Source organism: Ctenopharyngodon idella, chromosome 17 (assembly GCF_019924925.1).
Source record: "Ctenopharyngodon idella isolate HZGC_01 chromosome 17, HZGC01, whole genome shotgun sequence".
Lineage (NCBI taxonomy): Eukaryota > Metazoa > Chordata > Actinopteri > Cypriniformes > Xenocyprididae > Ctenopharyngodon > Ctenopharyngodon idella.
Genome location: NC_067236.1, coordinates 8,076,161 through 8,098,499, shown reverse-complemented (window position 1 = coordinate 8,098,499; position 22,339 = coordinate 8,076,161). Strand labels below are relative to the sequence as shown.

Here is a 22,339-nt window from a genome sequence, read left to right as displayed (position 1 = left end):
TTTTAAACTATCGGCCGATAGCCGAGTGTGAAAATTTGCTTTTATCGGCTGATACCAATTATTGGCCGATATATTGGTGCATCTCTAGTGATTTTATATATATATATATATATATATATATATATATATATATAAAGTGCTTTATATTAGAAATGAATGAATAACACAGTCACAATATTTTTAAACATTTTTAATGTTCACAATAAAGATTTTTTATTCTAAGAAAATACACAGAATTAAATGGAAACATTTAGGCTTCCACTTATATGTAGAGCATGTATCATATAATGGCATTTTAGTGATACTGACTGAAAATTAATCAGTCATATCATGTTTATTTTGTCATAAACATTAGGAAATTAAGGCATAAAACCTCCAAAGTGGCTTATATGAGAGAGGTGAGATTTACCTGAGGACAAACTGATTGAGGACCTTAAAAATAAAATCATCTCTCAAGAACTAAATACTGATGTTCCACAGCAAATCTCAGGGAGGAAGAACACTGCAAAACGTCTCAGGACTAATGTTTAAAAAGATGTTTGTTCAAGTTAAACAAACCTTAACTGACATCTAGCAGTCTTACAGAGGGAATACCATCCAGTTTAGGTGGGATTCATGTGCATGTTTCACTACATATGAAAGCATTTAACCTGCAATTTATGCATTCTGTGTTGCTAACATTGTTGCTACTCTCACATTTACATGTGAATTACTTTCACAGATTCCTTGTCATCACAGTATCATATTCATAGTTCCTCAAACTAAATGTGGCAACATCCCAACAGTCTTTTTCTACTTTTTAGTTGCATCACTTTTGTGTTTTTGGGCCTCAATGATCTCTGAAACGACAGAGGGGTCATCCAGTGTGGAGACGTCTCCCAGACTGCTAGTGTCGTGCATGGCGACCTTTCGCAAGATTCTCCTCATGATTTTTCCAGAGCGTGTTTTAGGAAGACGCTTCACAACCTTAAAGAAGAGAGCAGAGATGCTTTCACAGCTGGCAAAACAAATAAATCTTCAAACCATTCATTTTGGTTGATTCTATGATCACTCATAATCTTTCTTTGTAAATGCTCCTTATATAAATGTTCTTAAATACATAAATACAGATCAACAATTAACACTGTACAATAAGGTTCAATAAAAAATATTAATGATTATACCAGGAAATGATCAGGGACGGCATATTTAGCTATTTTAGTAGCCACTAGAAGTCTCAGTTCTTCCACAACAGCCTGCTGGTTCTCAGTAGCAGTTTCTTTTAAAACTACAAATGCAAATGGAACTGGTGAAAGAGAAAGACAGGAAGAGAAAGTGAGAGAAATGTAAACAGGCAAGGTAAAATCTGATTTACTTTAAGCACTGAATATTTTGTGACAGTTAATTATGTCTCTATTATTTTGTTGTTTTCACAATGACCAAAGGTGTTGTAAAGCGCACAATGAATTGGGTCTAAAGGTCTCTGCTTGTCGGGAAGGGGAGGGCTGGCGTTCCAGATGGCTCATTAATGAAAATAGGAGGGATCGTTGGGGGCCTCACCTTCTCCTTTGATCTCATGAGGAATTCCGATCACTGCAGTCTCAGGAACATCTGGATGTTCATCCTGATGCCAGAGAAACACACAGTCATCCAAAACTTTGATTCTGCTCAACCATTCAAAAGTTTGGGGTTGGGGTATTTAAAATGTTTTTGAAAGAAGTATTTTATGCTCACCAAAACTACATTTATTTAATCAAAACCAATATTGTGAAATATTATATTAAAAGAACGGTTTTCTAATCGAATATATTTTAAAATGTAATTTATTCCTGTGATGGCAAAGCTCCATTATCATGAGCCATTACTTCAGTCTTCAGTGTCATATGATCCTTCAAAAATCATTCATTTATGCTGATTTGGTGCTCAAGAAACAATTCTTTCTATTATTATTATAAATATTGAAAACCCTTGTGCTGCATAATATCTTTATGGAAACAGTGATACATTTTTTCAGGATTTTTTCTGAATAGAAAGTTGAAAAAGTTTAAATAGAAAGTAGAAAAAAATAGAAAGTTTTTAAAATGTTTTGTATTAGGCCTGATAAATTTAACCAATTATTGTAGTGGTGTTTATGTACTGATTTATGCTTGTGATAAAGGACCGTCGGGTCTCACCAGTGCATCTTCTATCTCAGCGGTGCCCAGCCGATGCCCACTGATATTGATGACGTCATCCATTCGTCCTGTGATCTGGTAGTAACCGTCTTTGGTGCGGTACGCCCCATCACCCGTAAAATAATGACCTATGGCATGGCATCAATTAACACCTTAAGATCAACTTATTTCTCTGATCACTATGAGTTTGACCTTTTATGGAGTAAAAACCTAATTGGAGTTATTGTGAGCGCAATCCACAACAATAGCAAGCACATTTGAAAATCCAAAAAGATTATTTTGACATTTTCACAGCCAGGACTTGCTAACATTCCTGTCATAGTCTCACTTTGAAGTCAAAGTCAGAAAGAACATTTGAATAAGTATCCAAACTTTTCTTTTTCATAACTTTTATAACAAGAAGGAGCTTCAAGAGCCCCAGGGGTCTCACTCACCTTGGTACGGTTTAAAATATGCATCCACGAATCTCTGGTGGTCTCCATATATGGTTCTGGCCATTCCAGGCCATGGCTTGCTGATGCACAGAGCTCCACTGACATCATTTCCTGTTATTATCTGTCCCTGTTGAAGAACCAAAAGGTTGGTTATTATTTCACTTGACTAAAAGCATGTACACTGAGAGGTCTTGTCTCTCAGTTGATCTTCATGGGAGGGGGTAACAATCTCTGTGAACAGCCCCAGAGTGTAACAAAGGAGTGCCTCAGAGGAAGTTGGACCTGCTCCAGCTCGCATTATTGCTGTTTTTTTTTCTTTCCAGCTGCAGAAGAGAATTTGACATCCATCAAGGTCTGTAACACAATGCTTTCCTTAATAAGAGTGGGGGAAGCTGAGTGCATTGGATCCAGGCAGAACCAGGCAATATTACCCTTGTATAGGTCTGAATAGGTCAGTCTGCTAACAATTATCTACAACAACTACTCTAGAAAACACCTAAAAACATTGGGCTTGCCAGGAAGTAAAGAGCTAATAAAAACCCATTTTTATTTCAGATTATGAATATATCTTACATTTGAAGCTTTATATCTCACAATTATGACTTTTTATTTGACAAACAATATATTTTTTTTAAATTTCAGATTATATATATCTTACTTTTGGGGCTTTATATCTAGCAATTATTACTTTATTTCACAATTGTAATTTTTTTTTTAGAATATGACTATATCTTACAATTGGGGCTTTATATCACACAATCGCAACTTTATTGCTAGCTATTTACACTTTATATCTCACAATGTCAATTCATACTTTTTTATTGTGACTTACAATTACATTTTCTTTTTTTCCTTTGAGGTTGACATGCTTTTATAGCATTGTGTCGTTGAAGAATTGAACCTGCTATAAATGCACACTATGTTCCTAAACAACAAGTGACCAAGCAGTGAGTCAGGACACAAATAAACAAGTATAGATCACCTTCTCCCCAAGCAGTGCCAGCTGGATGCCAAAAAAGGGTCTCATAGCCATGGCAGGCCGGATCTCTGCTCCCGGCTCAGCTGGGAGAGGGGCGATACACACACCGCCAGTTTCTGAAGAGAGAGAGAGAGAAACCCTGGTGAACTATTTATTTCTGAATAACGTCACGCATGATAAATCATTTAATCAGTGCTGCCAAACTGAAGATCAAGTGTTTGATATACAGACGAGAACAGATGCAGCGATTCCATTTTACCTGTTTGCCACCATGTGTCCACCAGAGGGCATCGTCCATCCCCGACCACATTATGGAACCATTCCCACGCCTCGTGATTAATGGGCTCTCCAACTGCCAACAGATCACACATTCACATGGTCATTTACATAGACAAATTAATTGCCCAAAAATGCTGCACTTAAAAACATGCTCCCTATGTTGATATGATAGAATGACTTTGCAATTCAAGGAAATCTTAGCCCTGTTTTCTCAAGTGGAACTGACAGGCACTGAAGGGGCCAACAAAACCCAGATCAGCTGCGCACACAATCTAGTGTCCTTGATGTTTGGCGCAAAGTCAGATTTTCCATTGTTGAACTCAAAGGGTGTGTGACTAGACTCATTAAAAATAATCCAGAGTAAGCAGGCTAAACTTTAACTGTGGCTGAATGCTCTCCCACAAGGAGCCAACTATACCAGCATAGTGGAAATGCAATATCTAGGCTCGAAAGAATAGCCCATATATTGTACTTCTTCGGTTCAATTTCTGAAAATGGTGACCTTTGACCTGGAGAGCTGATGAGTTCCTCATCCCCATTGTGCTGGTGCAATGCACTTATTCTTCTTACTACAGGAGTAATCAACCTGAAGTAACCCAGGGTTAAGTCGTAATACGCTGCTAAAAAGTGTGTTAAATGACAAACAACACACTGACTTTCACACTGCTAAGACATCTTAAGTCTCAAGATGTATTTACAAAATTTTCAAAGCGATACGATTGAATTTTTTTAATTTTTTAATTATTTAATTAAAAATTAATTAAAATAATTTTCATTGAAATTTGAAATTGAATTTGTTTGAATGTGAAAATTAAGAATTAATACAATTCACATTGAAACAATAATTTTTTTGTTTTTTTCTCTAATGCTTACCAAGGCTGCATTCATTTGATCAAAATAAAGATATATTGTGAAATATTATTACATTTTAAAATAAACTGTTTTCTTTTTTATATTTTCTAAAATGCTATTTATTCCAGTGATGGCAAAGCTGTATTTTCAGCATCATTACTCCAGTCTTCAGTGTCACATGATACTTCAGAAATCATTCTAATATGCTGGTTTGCTGCTCAAGATATATTTCTTATTATTTTTCAGGATTTTTTAATGAATAGAACGTTCAAAAGAACAGCATTTATTTAAAATAGGTTTTTTTGCAACATAATAAATGTATTTACTATCACTTTTGATCAATTTAATGCATTCTTGCTGAAAAATCTTACTGACCCCAAACATTTGAATGGTAGTGTACTCTTCCAAACAAATATTATATATTTATAGCTCCAATAAAAATATATATATTTGCTATTAAACTTTTGATGTCTCACCAGATGCAAGTGTCTTCAGTGATGACCTGTCATAATTCTTCACCCAGTTTTCTTCATATTTCAGGAGTAATCTGATGGCAGTTGGAGCTCCATAAAACTGGTTTATTTGTAACCTCTGAACTGTCTCCCAGTAACGACCTAAAACAGTCACAAAACACATTCTAACAGTCAGGACAAAGACAATGAAGTGTCTGATTTACAACCAGACAGCATTTCAACAAAACACATAAGTTATGAACTTACAAAAAACAAATATGAACATCAGTAGTAATGATGACTAATTAAAACCCGATATTACACAAACACATTGCCTTATTGATACCAGCACAGAAACAGGTTTTGAAAAGCAGGTTTTTTTAGAAGTACATCAACGGAAATGTTTCCTGTAGAGGTCACATTGTAAAGAGCACACTGCTTTACGCCACTTATGAAGGCTCATTTCCATTAAAATACACTCATAAAGGCAGATAAGACACATTATACAGGTTAATGTGTCACAAGATTTTATCTGAGAACAGAACAAAAAGAAGTTCCTTCATTCTGAAGGGCTGGGAGAGACAGTGACACTATCTGACATGATCTAGAGGGGTCACCACCTCTATCAGAATGGGAACAGGAACACGACTGACACAATTACTAAACTTAAGGACTGAATAGATGTGTCTCCCACTTTCCATCTTGTTTAATTCTCTCTGTAGTGATGCATTTGAAAATTTAACTTTACTTATTGTCTGCAGATAAATGCAAATGCTTTGGCAATACAAATGCACATTATTTATCATGCCTATAAACCACATTAACTAAAACAGAAATTTAAACTAAAAAAGAAACAGACTGTATGTGCATTATATATACTGCATCACTGTCATGGCTCATAATTAGTATATACAATTTCTCCTGATATTTCACCTGGATTGGGGTACACGGGTGTACTCTCAAACAGAACAGAAGTGGCTCCGTTACACAGAGGTCCGTACACCACATAACTGTGACCCGTAATCCAACCGATGTCAGCAACACAGCCAAAAACATCTCCAGGTGTGTAGTCAAACACATACTACAACAACAGACAGGTACACAAGAGGTACACAAATGGACAAAAATGACATCATCTAAAGCTATTCAGAAAATTGACTGCTGAATGTATATTCATTGTGCATGCTTTTGTAAATGTGGTTATAATATAAAACATTAGATGACACACTTAAACTACAATGGAGTGTAAGGAAATAATTGTTAGAATATATTTCATTATTATAATACAACATATTACATTTGGTTAAAGTCACTTATTACACATACAATGGTATTTTTTCTGTTACCACCACCATCATTATTCTGTTCAGATATACAACAAAGAGCCAAAAGATGTTGTTGGTCCTCCACATGCTGCCAATATACAGTGCTCAGCGTAAATAAGTACACCCCCTTTGAAAAGTAACATTTTAAACAATATCTCAGTAAACACAAAAACAATTTCCAAACTGTTGACAAGACTAAGTTTTATATAACATCTTTTTAACTTATAACATGAAAGTAAGGTTAATAATATGACTTAGAGAACAAAATTTTCAGTTTTACTCAAAATAAGGGTGATGCAAAAATGAGTACACCCCACTGAAAGTCTCTGGAGCAAAGCGAAATTTTAGACTACAAATGTCTAATTTAACAAGAATTCAACCACAGGTGAGTCTAATTATTGATTACACAGGTGTCCAGCAGACAGCTGACTATAAAATGGTGTTAAAACCCCTTCCCATTTCATGCTGTCAGCAATGGCACCACATGGAAGAGAAATGTCAGAAGACCTGAGAAAGAAAATAATTTCTTTACAACAGAAAGGTGAAGGCTACAAGAAGATCAGCAAAGCTTTACTTATCAGTCAGAATACTGTAGCAAAAGTGGTACAAAAATTTAAAAAGATGGAACTGCAACCATCTCACAGAGACGTCCAGGTCGTCCACGAAAGTTAACACCTTGACAGGAGCGTCTTTTGATGAGAAGGGTTGAAGAAAATCGGCATGCAAGTTCACTGCAGTTATCTAAAGAAGTAGAAAGCCAAACTGGGGTGACTATTTCCTGTGACACAATACCACGTACACTGCAGAGGAATGGCATGCATGGGTGCCGTCCACAAAAGAAGCCTTTCCTAAAGCCCAGGCACAAAAAAGCCCGCCTTTGCCAGGGCCCATGCTGACAAAGATGAAGACTACTGGGACTCTATACTCTGGAGTGATGAGACCAAGATAAATGTTTTTGGAACTGATGGCTTCAAAACTGTATGGTGTCGCAAAGGTGAGGAACACAAAGAAAAATGCATGGTGCCTACAGTTAAACATGGTGGTGGCAGTGTCCTTATGTGGTCCTCATGAGTGCTGCTGGTGTCGGGGAGCTGCATTTCATTGATGGCATCATGAATTCACAGATGTACTGCTCTATACTGAAAGAGAAGATGCTACCATCACTCCATGCCCTTGGTCGTCGTGCACTTTTCCAACATGACAGTGATCCTAAATACACATCTAAGGCCACTGTTGGATTTCTGAAGAAGAACAGGGTGAAAGTGATTCAGTGGCTCCTGATCTGAACCCAATCGAACACCTATGGGGAATTCTGAAGAGACAAGTTGAGCATCACTCTCCGTCCAGCATCCAGTCTCTAAAAGAGGTCATTCTTGAAGAATGGAAAAATATAGATGTTGCAAAATGTTGCCAACTTGTTCATTCCGTGCCTAGAAGACTTGGTGATGTCATTAAAAATCATGGAGGCCATACAAAGTGCTAGATGTAGTCATTTTTGTTGTGGGGTGTACTCATTTTTGCATCACCCTATTTTGAGTAAAATGTGTAATCTAAGTTATAATATTAAACTTATAACATGAAAGTAAGGTTAAGTACAGATGTTACATTAAACTTAGTCTTGTCAACATTTTGGAAATTGTTTTTGTGTTCATTGAGATATTGTTTAAAATGTTACTTTTCAAAGGGGGTGTACTCATTTACACTGAGCACTGTGTGTGTATATATATAATATATATATATAATATAGTGTATATATGGTTTTTATATATAGTAGTCAACATTTGAAGTGGATCACAAAAGTTCATCAAAGTTGTCCTAAGAACTAAGCTGTCCTAAGAAGAAGGTTTTAGGACAACTTTGATGAAAGGTTTTGATCCACTTCAATTGTTGACTACTGTATATTAAACTTTTCTCAGTGTTATGATCTTTAGCCAGTGTGACAGCATCAGTGAGATCAGAGAAGCACATACCTGATGTGTAAGGGAAGTGTAGAGCAGGTAACCAGCCTGTGTGTGCACAATGCCCTTGGGTTTACCCGTACTGCCTGAGGTATACAGCATGAACAGCATCTCCTCGCTATCCATGGGCTCTGGAGCACAGACCGAAGACTGTCCTGCCATCACCTGACGCAGACAGGAAAAAGTACATTCATTTTATTTACATTATTAGACCATTTGACAAAATTTACTGCATATTTTATAATCAAATCTTTTTCTAATCTTGACAAAACACATATCGCTGGAAAGGTCTGAGATTCACTGTTTGATGAATGTTGTATATTTAGTGAATATTTGGTGAATGTTGTATGATAGAAGTGATATTCTGACAGAAATTAATTAATTTATAAAAGGAGAACACATCACACTAGGGTGTCTATTTTTGGTATAGCACCTAAACAGAAAATCTCATAGAAACCTCAATTTTTGTGATGTCAACATCAAATTTGGAACACAACTTGGTGAGACATATAGCTTTGATTTTATAGCAATTTTAGAGTCCATGTAGTTGCATGACATTAATTATCAGGTATTAATTGGTAACTGAATGGTTTATTATTAAATTAATCTGTATGCTGTTGTAACATTTCATTTAAAATAAAATCATAACATGTTAATCCTGTATAAATCCTTGTAAAGCTCAATAGGAGGAGGAGGAGGAGGTGTGAAGTTCTTCATTATCAAGGTGAGCTGTGACAATAGGATATCTTTGATATGGAAGTTACACACAGTAGGAAGGACAACTTTCCACACCTTCACATGCAGCTGTGAGCTTCAGGAAGTGTCTCTGGTGTTCTTCAGAACTGAATTAATAATCACTCAAATGCAAGTTAAATTTTAACAATCACCTAAATAACTTAACTGCATTTTCATGCAGTCATAAAAGTGTTAACTTTCAGTTATGTGCTTCGTTGTTATTGCCTTTTATCTGTTGTGTAATAAAATAATAATCTTTGTATAGTCTAAATGGATTTTCCGTTTGTTTTGCCACCATTAATGTTGAAAGCTAAAGCGTTTCCTGCAAATAATGAGATTACATGAGATATTCACCCTGCAACCAAAACATTGTTCTTAAAACGTAACTCTAAAGCCAATTTAAACTGCATGTGGAGAGTTTAGAGAGGCCCAGATCAGCCTTTCTTGTGTAATTCAGTATTTCCGTGAACTGTCCGTAAATATAAAATACTGGCAGAGCATGTGCCCACTATGTGACAAATTTTCCTGGTCTAGAATTGGTGCCCTTGTACAGAGTGGGGAAACATCACTATAGAGACAGACAGACAGACATATCTGGCAAGACAAAACAAGACAGACAGACATCCCCCAACTACTCAAATGAAGTAGAAACTTCAATATTTAGAAAGTCTTCTGTCCTAATTAGGTACACATTCCTTCCTCGCTTCACAAACCATTAAAAAGTTGTGCAAAGCCCAGTGGCTTGTAAATAGCAGAAAGTGACCTATACACTGCACAGATATTAAATAATTGGAAATCGATAGATTAATGAATTTGATGTTTTGGCAAATGTAAACCATTTTAATATCCTGCTTAAAGGATTAGTTCACTTTGAAATGAAAATTAGCCCAAGCTTTACTCACCCTCAAGCCATCCTAGGTGTATATGACTTTCTTCTTTCTGATGAACATAATCGCAGAAATATTAATAAATATCCTGACGTGTCCGAGCTTTATAATGGCAGTGATAGGGTTCAATGAGTATGAGCTGAAGAAAGTGCTTCCATCCATCATAAATATGTGCTCCACACAGCTCCGGGGGGTTAATAAAGGCCTTCTGAAGCGAAGCGATGCGTTTGTGTAAAAGAAATATCCACATTTAACAAGTTATGAAGTAGAATTTCTAGCTTCCGCACGAGCCGCCTTCCATATTCAACGTACGCAGAAAGTGTAAATCTCTTGCAGTTCACAAAGCTTACGCTACGCCCTACACCTTCCCTATTCAACTTACGTAAAAAGTGTAACTGACATGATGCCAGTTTACACTTTCTTCGTAACTTCAATACGGAAGGTGGTCTGGCGGAAGCTACATATTTTACTTCATAACTTGTTAAATATGGATATTTTTTTACACAAATGCATCGCTTCGCTTCAGAAGGCCTTTATTAACCCCCTGGAGCTGTGTGGAGCACATATTTATGATGGATAGAAGCACTTTCTTCAGCTCATACTCGTGGGTCCCGTTCACTTCCATTATAAAGCTTGGATGCGTCAGGATATTTATCAATATTTCTGCGATTATGTTCATCAAGGCATATACACCTAGGATGGCTTGAGGTTGAGTAAAGCTTGGGCTAATTTTCATTTCAAATTGAACTAATCCTTTAAGTTAAACAACTTCTCCCTTGTTGCAGTCATGTTACTTTTATTTTTTTTATGGCTGAACAAAGTATCTTTCAACGGCACATTTGTTTGTCTGGCAAATTGGTAAAAACAGCAGACAAGGCTCAAAACAAGTAAAGATTCATTTTCCTTGCATGATTGAGCCCATGGTTAAGATTTGACTTGGTTTGCCAACATTTTTACTCGCCCCAAAACAAATTTTTTTTTATTAATTTAAATTTATATTTTTATATTTATCTTTTTAAATTTCTGGTTTTAAGTGTGTATTTTTTTGTACATCGAATAATATTTATTATTTTTTAATGTTTAATATCATGTGTTGTATTTATTGTTGTTTAAAAAAATAGGATTTATTTTAATATATTTTCCACACATATAAATGTATATTTTTTTTAGTTAAGTTAAGGTATAGTGCTGGCCCAATTTTTTCAGTCAACTGCAGACCATCCTTATTGTTTAGCTCTGGCAAAGATGTAAAAAACAAAATGCAACAATTAAGAAAATAATGACAAAATGTTTCTAATTTGGCTTTCTAATCTCTGTACTCTGCAGGAGGTCATTGTTGTGTGGTTTACCTCATCTAATGAAATGTCTAGTTTTCCCATTGGCATGCTATTGTTAGTTCTCTTAGCCACAAACACACGCCGGACAGACGGACAGCTCTTCACTGCTTTGTCCACTGTGGACTTCAGATCGAAGACACGGCCGCCCCTAACGCCTTGGTTGCATGTGATGACAAACTTGCACTGGGCTGTGTGTATTGGAGAGAAAAGAAAAAATGAAAAAGACATCGGAACATGCACTATTTTGACAGCGTACAATTGCTGATACAGCAACTGAGCTGATGTGCTTGTTACCATTAAGTGGGAGCTAAATTTAGATATGATGGCACTGCATGTGTAAACATACTTCATTTTAGGTCATTTTTAAGAAAGCAATTTATACGTTTGCAATATTTTAAGAAACCTGTCTTAACTGCAGTGCTGTTGTTGGATTCATATTACATCAAATAAGATCAGAGAGAAACATCTGCTCAGTGTCTGTTTTATTAAATAAGATAAAGACAGGCCTGTCTGACAACAAACGCCCTCTGAAATTTATCTCTGTCCAGACCATCACGTACACATACATATCCCAAGATGCTCTACGTAGGGTTTACATTTTTACAATGCTCTAACGTAGCATGTATAAAACATTCAAAACATGGAAACACAACTGATTTTTCAGTATTTCCTGAAAAGCATGCAGGGCTTTTACTAGAATAACTAGGAGAGAACATTAATCCATGTTATGTTCAATTTCAAAAGCCAACAAGAAACTAAAATTGACTGTTTTCTTTTTTTAAAAACATGTTCTTGGTCTTATTGTGCACAATTCATCAGTGAATGCAAGGAAAAAAAAATCTTTGTAATCTTTCATCAAAATATAATAACTTGCTCTGCCTCTGAAGCAACTTGACTGACATCACAAAGCCAATTTTCTATTTATTTTATATTTCTATAGACCTACGCTGCCATTCAAAAGTTTGGGGTCGGTAAGATTTTTTTAAATGTTTTTAAAAGAAGTCTCTTATGCTCACCAAGGCTGCATTCATTTGATCAAAAATTATTACAATTTCAAAGAACCGTTTTCTATTTTAATATATTTTAAAATGTAATTTATTAATGTGATGGCAAAGCTGAATTTTCAGCAACCATTACTCCTGTTTCATATGATCCTTTAGAAATCTTTATATGTTGAATAAATGCCATTTCATGCTTTATTTATAGGTGCAGTAAGCAATTTCTGAGAAACATTGTTGAACACTGTTGATATTTGAAATCAACCCAGACACATCCCTCCCTTCATTACTCTGCTCACAAAATGCCCCAAAATTTACGAAAAATAAAATGAAGATGACGGACGAATGGAAGAACAAAAAAATGAGCATACAGTACACAAAAGTATATACAAGCAAGAGTTCATTGTTAGTTGCCAGCAGCACACCAGCTACAGACAAACAATGACAATCAAAACTCTCCTGTTAGCTAACATTACAACAACAGCATATATTGGTTTTGTGAAACACAGCAAAACCAATGATACTCACTCACGTATGGAGCAGAAACAACGCAACCTCTGCTTCCATTTTTCAGGCCTTCTCGCTTAGGTCTCTCCAGCGCTGGAAATCTTTTCTAATATTAAAATGGGTCCTAAAGATCTTGCCAGATCATAGCCCTTCTTTTTCCAGTGATATTCCTCTGGCATTTTCTCTTTTGTAATGTCTTTCAGCCATCTCTCTTTCTACAGTCTTTCTTCAAATCTCCCTCTTGCCCACTCTCTCTCCTCCCCCATCATGAATATAAATGCTTCACACTGCTGACTGGCTACAAGTGTGTTGTGGTGCTCGGTCCGATCCACTTTCAACAGTGTTTCTCAGAAATTGCTTACTGCACCTTTAAATAGGTCACAAATGTAAGCAACTGACCCTTTGCAAAAAACCCACCCTACGTTACGGAGCACCTCAGCACTGATGGTGTATCATTTTCTCAGACAAGCTTTTGCATCTCTCTAATATCTGTGTGTCCAAATAGTTTCAAACACAATTTCATAAAAATTATCCAAATATACAAAAACTTGATCTTGCCAGATCACTTTTAATTGTGACACATGGTACACAGAGAGGATATAAGCAGTATAATTGACCTTAAGTTAAAATAACATTAAATTTTTTTGGGTGCAAATGATGATAAAATTATAGTGTGGGGTATAAAAATACCCCAAATTATTTTACTCACCATCCTGAATTCTGCCAGCCAGAGCCTCTGAGCTGAACCCTGCAAACACCACAGTGTGTACAGCACCGATACGGGCACAGGCCAACATGGCTGCTACTGCCATGGGAGACACAGGCATGTAGATGGCCACCCTCTCTCCCCTCTGGACCCCATGACTTTTCAATGCATTGGCAAGGCGACAGGTCATCTCCAGAAGCTCCCTGAGATTTGATATAAACATACAGCTGAGTAACAGGAAATCATGCAGGTGGGAAAGTATTTAAGCAAATCTGTGATGGTTGAATTTCAAATGGTTCAAGTGCTGAACTGAAGAATGACCATATCATGGTCATTATTATGCACATTTGATATCAAACAGGCATTTATGGGTGTAGTTTAATGATGTATTTATACTGTACTATAATAAAGTACTGGCAAGCTTTTGTTGGCCTGCTGAACATATTATTATGCCAGATTGCCTCTGAGGAAACTTTGATTCAACAGATCATAAATGAGAAATAGACACGTGTGTGCTTAAGCAGAGAACTGTACATTACAGCCTGTCTACTGTACATACGTCAGGCCTCAAGCATTTCTTGATCTCCTCCATATGGTTGTGAGATCAGATACAAAAACACTTTCACTTTCATACTAATGCATATCAATGTCTTCTAACTTCCTGCTTACCCACGGACGCAGGAAAGTGACATGCGCTGTGCTAACGGTGTCATAATTTACACACATGACAGATTGTGAAATCTGACTGCTGCTTCACAAAAGACCCCGAAATGGTTCCTATCTGACCTAGAACAAGAGATACTGGAAAACTAATCTTCAAATCTCTGTAATAAAAGATAAGAAATAGTTACATTTCAAGGTTCAGTGAGCAGGCTGGATCAGAGGAAACTGCCTGCTGACCATCATGTTTTGGTAACAGTGAAGACAGTAGATTCTGTAAATATTTAGCCTACTGTTAACAGCAGTGATCAGAACCACAGCCAGGAACATTCAACCTTTATTTCAGGCACTAGAGAGCGGGGCAACTGACATTCCATCACAGGACCCTCAAAACATGCCTTTGTTCTCCATCATAAAGTGCATGTGAAGGAATTCCCCCCAAACTTTTCAGTAGTGTGCTCTTATACCACATTAACTATGTCTATCTCAGTACGGCCAGGATTTATAATCTGTCACAAAATTATAAAGAACAGTATGAAAAACGTATATTCATTTTGAGATTTGCTAGATTACATTTAACTGTTTTATTAAATTATTAGGCCTGGTTTCACAGACAGGGTTTAGCCTAAGCCAGGATTAGGCCTTAGTTCAATTAGGATATTTAAGTAGCTTTTATAAACGTACACTAGGAAAAAAACATCACTGGTGTGCATCTTGAGACAAAACAATGGCACTGACATGTCAGTACAAGATGCTTTCAGTTAAAACAGCTCAAACATGCATTTTAGTCTAGGACTAGCTTAAGCCTGTGAGACTAGGGGGTTAGTGTTTTAAAAATAACTTCAAGTGAGCATTAAATGATAGCAAAGGTAATCTAAAGGAAAAACTAGGGGAAATGAGCATACTACTTACAGTCCTAGTCTTACGTGAACAGAATTCAGTAACAAAATTCGTCATTTGTTTTAAATTCCAATGGAATAGTAATTTAAGTGTTCTCAGTAACTTGCATCCTTTTCAATTATCGAAATAAAGCTGGAATAAAATATAAATATTAGATGAAAAATTTTAACTAAATTAAAATAAGTTGAACTAAACTTACTAAAACTTAACTTAAAAATACATCGAAGCAAAATATATATATAAAACTAATAAAAATGACAAAAGAACATAATACAATTACTAAAACCTTAAAATTAAGATGAAAGCTTTTATTTTTATATTTTCAGTTAATTAAAAATTAATAATATTAATATTAATATTAATAAAAGCCAGAATAGTATATAAATAATATTAAATGAACACTGCAACTTATCACTACTGGGATATAGTAACTAAAAGCAAAGCAACCAGCATGTTATGAATAAGCAGTTACTAACCGACTAAATGCTAGTTACTACTTGAATATATACTATCCTAACAATTAAAAAAATAAGTAACAGCAACATAAAAGTATACACTGGTTAGTTAAAAAAAACAGACACACGTTAAAACTTCTTGCTGTAACCCCTGTGGGTAGAAAATGTAAAACTGTGGGTGGGGGTTGAGGTTGGGGGTGGGTGATGATAAGGCCACACGTGAATTTCTCAGGACCTTCATGTACCTGTATGTGATCCTTTCCTCTGTGCCAGGTTCATCTTTCTCCCAAATCAAGGCCACTCTGTTTGGATCCTTTGCCACGTGTACATCCAAACAATTCTCTGTCAATCATTGTAAGAGGAAATTACTACTTTTTACTGTTGACAAGAAAGTTGTTCTTTGTGCAGTTATAAAGCATGGGAAAATGTAAGTATTACCATCTCAGTTAAGATCAAATACACTCATAACTTTTATGTTCTGATAGACAGAAATGACGTTTGAGTCATATTGGGAAGTGGAGTAAAGAAAAGATGCAACACTCACCCGAGACATTAAGTTGCCCTCCAAGAAACCAGTTGATTTTCCCGCTGGAGAGATCACAGTGCGTCACTTGATCGAAAGGTTTGGTCCATGCCAGCCTTTCCTTGGCAATGGATCCCCAGAAAGTTTCTGGGTCTTTGATTGACATTTCATATAATTCTGCGTAGGTCTTTCCAGCGAGATGCGAGCTGAGGTCCGGTTGAGCCGCGCTGATGCTGCTGGTGGACTGAGAGTGAGACCTCGCATGACACCGTGAGATGAACGCAACACTTCTGCGCAAACATTTCTTGTTCCTAAAGACAACGTTTCCCCTGGCCAAAGAATTCAGCAAACTTGTGCCCACGCGTCCAGCCATTATTCCTCCCAGTCCGTGCTGGAGTGAAGTTTGCTCAAGTTTCCACAGCCCGTGACTGTTCCTCCGAAAAGAGGGAGGAGGAAACTTGTTGACAAAGTCTGAAGAATATCTCACTTCAAACCGCCCCCTAAATCAGCTTCACAATGAACCAAAACCTGCCATGAATCACTAGTGCTGTGCCTTTTACCATCGATTACAGCACTGCAATTTCCTTTAATGACTGGGAGTTTTGAATGTTACATAATATTGGGTTGTACGGTCGTTGTCGTAAACATATTTCGTTTACAGATTCTGAAATTGAATAGTTTCAAAGCAGCCACATATTTGCATAATATCACATAAAACGACTTTAAGTGACATAGTAAAGGGTTATATTTATAATGACGTCCGCTTGCGTTTCACTTTTCGGTTTCTAAAACGGTACCAAGTATGAGACACGTTATACTCAAATACCCCAAAGTCTTGCTGCCCCCTAGTGGAGTATTTACAGAGGGGCAGTTCAGACAGACAGGAAGGATGGATGAATGGATGGATGGATGGAGATAGTCTGGTTCTCGCTTTTCCTGCAGATAGAGCACAGTCCATGAATTGAGAATTGGTGTGTCTACTTTCTCTTTCTGTGTGGCAATAAGCTGCATTGCACCATTTACTTTAGTTACCCCACACACCTTCAGAGAGTCTCTATCCTTTTGAGCCTCTCAGCAAGCATAATGTGGTGCCCTGAGGTAGAGTATAGAGAGAGAGAGAGAGAGAGAGAGAGAGAGAGAGAGAGAAATAATTAAATAATTGTGGTATACGACCTTCCAGTGTAATAAGAAGTGAGGATATTTGTGATTAATTATAAAGTTACATCTTACCGTAATCTGCATTAAAATGACCTGGCCAAAATTAATTAAGGCACTCATGGGGTTAAAGCAAAGCCGCTTCCCTGTTTGAAGTACCGAGATATTACGTAGTAGTTAGATTAGCCAATCAGGATTCAGGAACGTGACAGATCTCGGAAGCATAGGGCGGGGCTTCACGGCAGCGTTTAGCAGGCACTGGAGAGTTTTTCTGTTGTTTATGTGAGTAACTGAAACATTTATGCAAATATTATAGTGCGGGAGTTGTTGCGAAACTTGTGATAAGATAATGTAGTGAGCTAGCATGTGTAAAGAAACCATTTTATCAGTTTAAAGTCGTGAATGACTGTTTGTGCAAATAAATCTTGATGCACTTAACATCCTATTTGAACTATTGAAAATGATTTTCATTGTAGCCGACCACAAACTGCTCTTATTTCAGAGTTCCTTGATATATAGTCGATGGTTTTGTATAATTCATTGTGTTATAGAGATAAAGTAGTTCATAAAATGCATTTCTTTTTTAAATTTTTTAGGGTGAATGACATCTTTTTATATTAATAATCCCTAAATTTGTCCATCCGGGCTTATATGAAACGCCTTATGTCATATATCCTTATAAAATACAGTTTAAGATCATTTTTAATACAGTTTGATTCACTTATGCTGCTTTATTTTGAAAATCATGATTGCAGGAAAAAAAAAAAAAAAAAAAAAAAACCTCCCAGTGTAGTGACAACTGTCCCATTGCAGGCTTGTTGACTTACCAATCACAGTGTATCTTCCTAACCTGTAGGTTCAATTTTCATGACACCAAAATGGGAGCTGGTATCTCTACCTCGATGGGAGATGATGGCCTACTGGATTCTCTCCTTTGCCTCTCATCTCTATTCTTTCTACCAGCTGCACAGGTTTTCTAAAGGTGAGCTGCCTTTCTGTCCCAGAACAAAACACAAACCTCCAGGTTACAAGAGAGGATCTCAGTAACACAAGGATTAATGTTCATTGGTACAATTTTAATTAACAAGTGAACACAGATTCAAATCCCAAACCTAACACACACACACACACACATATATATATATATATATATATATATCTCCATCCAAGAAAAATTGCAGCTAAACAAGATGCATATTACATGACCATTAGACAACCACCACTCCACGACTTTGTCAGACATAAACAAAACATGAATTATTACATGAGTATCATATGCCTGTTGAATTTATTTGGATGACATTATCAAGAATTAATATAAAATACATTTTTGTTGCATTTTTAGTGCACACATGGACTTTATTTTATGTTGTGTCAGTTTGAAAAGTGCTACTGTGGTGTGTGTGCGTGCGTGCGTGTGGAGAAGTGCTCGATCCTGTCGTGTTAACTGCTGACTCTAAGGGCTCTGAAAAGGTTGTGCTGTCATTTTGAGGGACGATGGGATCTCAGGTCAGCAAAAGGCATCCATTTGATCTCTTTCAACCAAAACATGCCAGTCAAAAAAGTGCAAAAATAAAGCTTTAAAATAGGGCCTCTCCTTATGCACAGCAAACCACTGCATAAATCACTGCATAAATAATAACAACAGGTGAATCTGATGATACATTTAAAGATAAGTGATTTAGCGATCAGAACACAAAGCACACCATCTAGATGACTTTAGGTTCAGTTCCATATAGTCTTCATAGTTGTAATAGTAATCATTTTAACTAAGGCTGAACTGAATATTTGAGAAAACATTCACTTTATAAAGGAAATTTGTTAGTCAGTGTTAAGTATTATTCACAGGCTTTACATCTCAAATATTGCATTTTGTGTCTTATTGCTTGGCCAGGTCTAATTTCTTCATCTTAAAGACCCTTTAGGCACTATTAATCACATTGTTTTTGATGTGGGTTTCTATACAAAATATAACTCCAGGTCAGTGTCATTTAAGATCTGTTTCAGAGCAAACATGCCCTTGAGACTCCTTTTTGCAGTCTTTGTGTCTCAACACAGTGCAACCACCAGATGGCACTGTGGTCTCATTTCTGTTTTCATGTACACTTTCTTTTCTGCAAAAAAAGTGTGTGTTTATGACAGTGTGGATAGATCCTTGCCTGCCAGTGCACCCTGCAGGAAAACCGTCTGTCGAGGTGACGAGAGGTCCATCCTGAGAAACTGGATGAAGAAAGAAATGTTGGGAGAGAGGGATGGAAAGAGAGGGGCGGGGTGGAGAAAACAATACCAAACTGACACTGCATTGCAGGGGAGAAAGACGAGAGTTAATGCATGTGTGCAGAGAATTTTCAAGAGATCTTAGCCTTCATCGAAACTTATCCATAGAGCTCCGTGAAATGAAAGTGGATATGCTTTTAAAGTTTACTTTCATTGTAGTAGTGAAAGTTCTGCTAAACTTTCAGAAAAAATGAAAACCATACAGGTTTAGAATGACATGAGGGTGAGTAAATGATGAGAGGATATTAATTTTTGGGTGAACAATCTAATTGACACAGAAGTTATGCATTTAAAAAGAAACCTAGACTTGGAAAAGTCAAGTTAATAAAAATGAATAAAATCAAATAACTGATTTTAAAAATGAACATATTTTTTTCTAGTTATACCAAGCTAAACTAATTAATGGAGTAGAAACTGTGAGTAAAGATTGTATTCCTTCACAATAATGTGTGAGAAATGTGTTTTCCTATGCTTGATTGACAGAGCATGAGGTCAGTCTGGACAGAGAGGTGCAGCTGGAGAGAGGATTCTTTATTTGGGGATTCAAGAAGGTGAGAGAACACATGGTGATTATATTAGTGACTTTAATCAGGATGGCACATTTGGCTGATGCACCCCACCAAGGTCAATTTCCTGTTTCCTGCTCAATCATCAAATTCCTTTTATACAGATGTACAAAACACACTCTCACTCTCTTTTTCTATCTGTGTGTGTTTTAGGACCCTACTGATTTTGAATGGAGTTTTTGGAATGAGTGGGCGTGGCGGTCTCTTCTGTGGTCTCTGATTGGACATGCTGTGGTGTCCAGACTGGCAGCCTATTATCTGCCTCAGGTAATTTTGATCCATAGAAGATAAATTTGAGCAAGTCATCAGATGTTTGCATGCTTCATCATCTTTCCTTGTGCACTTGTGTTACAGTTCCGACTGGCAGTCTTTGCAGTGTATGGCTTGCTCTCCGCTGGATGGCTTCTCGGCGTGTGGGGCGTGACTCTTTTGATGCTACATCTAAGCATCTCATTGGTGGTTGCTCAGCTACGTAGCCCCGCCCTATCATGGTTTTGCTCCCTCCTGCTGCTCTCCACACTCAATGTCAGTGCCCTCCAGGATTTACAGGTGTGTGATGTCTGTGCGCCTGTAATTGCTGTAATCCATGAATGTAAAACACCAAAGTTTCCTCTCCTCTGAGGAGAAGCTGCATAAAAGTGTCCAATTTAAAGGGTTGTTCACCCAAAAATGAAAATCTGTCCTCATTTACTCAATTTCATGTTGTTCCAAGTCCATATGGCTTTCTTTTTTCCCCCTCTTGGAACACAAAAGGAGTAATGTGAATGATGTTCTGGTTGCTTTTTCCATGCAATTACCATGAACGATAGCTAGATCTTTCAAGCTTCAAAAGGGATGCAAAACCACCATAAAAGTATCAAAAATGTATTATAAAAGTGTAAAATCATAAAATTGTTCTCCATACTCCACATTCATGAGGAAAGTAGCAATTCCCGACTTGAACAAATTGTTCTTTTCAAGTCAGATCTTTTTAGTTGGTTGATTCCAGTGTTATTTTAGTATTGTTTTTATATTGTTATAGAATTTATTAATATTTTGAATTAGTTTAGGTTTTAGTAGTTTTTTAAAAATGTGTTTTTGTCATTTATATTCTTTTTTTTCTTTTTTTTTCTTCAGTATTTCTAATTAGATTTAATTTTATTTTTATTTCAGGTTTAGTTTTTTTAGTATTTCTTAAACATATTTCAGTAAGTTTCAAAGCAACATTTAATTTTGTTGAATTTTTTCAAATGTAAGTTTTTCATCTAATATTTATATTTTATTTAATTTCAGCTTTATTTCAAATAACAAAATCAAAAAATAATTTTAATAGTTTTCATTTTAGTTAACAATAACAACATTAAAACCAATCTGGGGTGCATTTCCCAAAGCGAACTATGGTCGCAAGTTCTGTCTTTATCAATAGAGTTCAATGGGACTTACAACCGTAGTTGACTAACGATGCTTTCGGGAAACGCACCCCTGAATAGTTCGTGCACAAATCGAACTGATCTATTCAACTCACTTCTTAAAGGGCACCTATTATGCCCCTTTTCACAAGATGTAATATAAGTCTCTGGTGTCCCCAGAATGTCTGTTCAACTCAAAATACCCCACAGATATTTTATTATAGCTTGTCAAATTTTCCCCTATTTGGGTGTGAGCAAAAACATGACGTTTTTGTGTGTGTCCCTTTAAATGCAAATGAGCTGCTGCTCTTTTCTGAAGAGGGCGGTGCTTTAACAGCTCGCGCTTCAGTTGCTCAACAACAACAAAGCTGGAGAATCTCACGCAGCCAAAATGACGATTGTCAGTAACGGTGTTCAGCCTTACATTGTTCAAACCGGAGTCGGACACTGATGGAGAGACTCAGGAAGAAGTTACAACTCATAGAATGCATCTGGACATTTCTGAACGGTTAGTGGATAAATTTATGTAGTTGCTGTGGAGTTGATTCAACTCATCGACTAGCATGTGCCGTCATGTTAATCTTTTGCGCAAAGCCAGCTTTGAATTGACCCTCGTTTGTGAAGCAGTCTGGCGTAAAATGACGGCATGGCAACAACACTCTACTACAACAACTCTTCCTCTTCTCTAAAGCAGCCCAACATGGCCTCACTCCCTTTGTCGCGTGTTCCCGGGAGCAGGGTTTATGTAAATTTTGGTGTTTGTGATGTCACCAAACCAGGAAGAGGCTTGTTGTAGTCCCTACCAGCCGTTTG

The 22,339-nt window shown here is 36.7% G+C and overlaps 2 protein-coding genes across 10 annotated transcripts in view; one reads left to right on the top strand and one right to left on the bottom strand.

The window, feature by feature from the left end:
* Positions 1-175: 175 nt before the first annotated feature.
* acss1 (acyl-CoA synthetase short chain family member 1) lies at positions 176-16,716 on the bottom strand. 3 transcript variants are annotated; one of them, XM_051868962.1, is made up of 14 exons: positions 16,162-16,709; positions 15,863-15,959; positions 13,606-13,805; positions 11,404-11,579; positions 8,445-8,597; positions 6,083-6,230; positions 5,174-5,311; positions 3,826-3,918; positions 3,570-3,682; positions 2,588-2,714; positions 2,154-2,281; positions 1,540-1,603; positions 1,164-1,285; positions 176-966 (listed from the first exon to the last, which is right to left on the bottom strand). In XM_051868962.1, exons 1-14 carry the CDS (start codon positions 16,511-16,513, stop codon positions 793-795), a joined length of 2,085 nt encoding a protein of 694 aa, XP_051724922.1. In that variant the 5' UTR covers positions 16,514-16,709; the 3' UTR covers positions 176-792. The 3 variants fall into 3 exon arrangements, with proteins under 3 accessions (XP_051724922.1, XP_051724923.1, XP_051724925.1); XM_051868963.1 differs by lacking the exon at positions 1,164-1,285 and having other exon boundaries at positions 16,162-16,716; XM_051868965.1 differs by lacking the exons at positions 11,404-11,579; positions 15,863-15,959; positions 16,162-16,709.
* Positions 16,717-17,436: 720 nt separating this feature from the next.
* hhat (hedgehog acyltransferase) overlaps positions 17,437-22,339 on the top strand; it is an 80,971-nt gene continuing 76,068 nt past the window's right edge. For all 7 annotated transcript variants that reach the window (XR_007926007.1, XR_007926006.1, XM_051868973.1 and 4 more), the window contains exons 1-5: positions 17,437-17,577; positions 18,152-18,277; positions 20,056-20,123; positions 20,292-20,405; positions 20,493-20,687. Coding sequence is in view for 5 of the 7 variants with exons in the window: in XM_051868973.1 (XP_051724933.1) it covers positions 18,163-18,277; positions 20,056-20,123; positions 20,292-20,405; positions 20,493-20,687 (492 nt within the window). In the remaining 2 variants the exon portion in view is untranslated. The remainder of the gene's footprint in view (positions 17,578-18,151; positions 18,278-20,055; positions 20,124-20,291; positions 20,406-20,492; positions 20,688-22,339) is intronic.